The 1077-nt window shown below is 63.6% G+C and overlaps 1 protein-coding gene across 1 annotated transcript; it reads left to right on the top strand.

The window, feature by feature from the left end:
* Positions 1–182: 182 nt before the first annotated feature.
* LOC113222747 (hydroxyproline dehydrogenase-like) lies at positions 183–1077 on the top strand. The gene is made up of 2 exons (XM_026452361.1): positions 183–427; positions 503–1077. The coding sequence occupies exons 1-2, from the start codon at positions 254–256 to the stop codon at positions 701–703; spliced, it is 375 nt and encodes a 124-aa protein (XP_026308146.1). The 5' UTR covers positions 183–253; the 3' UTR covers positions 704–1077.

Consider the following 1077-nt stretch of genomic DNA (forward strand, 5'->3'; position numbering starts at 1 on the left):
CGTGGTGATTACCTAGTAAGTGCAGGCTGTTGTGCTGAGGATTGTTGGGGGCTGTTATTGGGGGTTCGCCTCCCGTTACCGTTACTCTGAACTCTGTCCCCATTTGTTAATAATTAATTGCCCCCAAGGAGCCTGTGATCCTGAGGCTTTGCCCAGTTAATCAGTCACTGCCCCCAGTCTGGGCAAGGGGCAGTTGGTGAACCTGCTGCCTCCAGAGCACCTTCCCTGGTGTGGAGGCAGCCAGGGACCCAGGATGCTCCGGACCTGTTACCTGCTCTGTTCCCAAGCTGGTCCCCCGGCGAGGGGCTGGCAGCCCCTGAGCTTTGATGGTGGCGCCTTCCACCTCAAGGGCACAGGAGAGCTGACACGGGCCTTGCTGGTTCTCCGGCTGTGTGCCTGGCCCCCACTGGTCACTCACGGGCTGGCGGTGAGCAGTGATCCCGAGGACCAGCCTGGAGGCTCCCCATAGCCTGACGCTGAGCCCTCGCTCTCTGTCACCCAGCTCCAGGCCTGGTCTCAGCGACTCCTGGGCTCCCGGCTCTCAGGTGCATTTCTCCGAGCATCCATCTATGGGCAGTTTGTGGCTGGTGAGACAGCAGAGGAGGTGAGGGGCTGCGTGCAGCAGTTGCGGACCCTCAGCCTCCGACCACTGCTGGCAGTGCCCACTGAGGAGGAGCCGGACTCTGCTGCCAAGAGCGGGTGAGTAGGGAGCCAGGGCCAAGGGAGGCTGGGAGGACGCAGGAAGGGACTTTGCAGGTCGGGACCTGACGCCCGCTGGCTGGGCAGTGAGGCCTGGTATGAGGGGAACCTCGGCGCTATGCTGCGGTGTGTGGACCTGTCGCGGGACCTCCTGGAGCCCCCCAGCCTGGCTGAGGCCAGCCTCATGCAGCTGAAGGTGACAGCGCTGACCAGCGCTCGGCTCTGTGTAAGGACTGCAAAGATGGGGGGTGCCAGGAGGGCGCGGCTGCCCACCAGGCTCCCCTCACCACCCCACCTACCACCCCATTTCAGAAGGAGCTAGCCTCATGGGTCAGAAGGCCAGGAGCCTCCTTGGAGCTGAGCCCCGAGAGGCTGGCT

Source organism: Piliocolobus tephrosceles, unplaced genomic scaffold (genome assembly GCF_002776525.5).
Source record: "Piliocolobus tephrosceles isolate RC106 unplaced genomic scaffold, ASM277652v3 unscaffolded_34230, whole genome shotgun sequence".
In the NCBI taxonomy this organism is placed as follows: Eukaryota; Metazoa; Chordata; class Mammalia; order Primates; family Cercopithecidae; genus Piliocolobus; species Piliocolobus tephrosceles.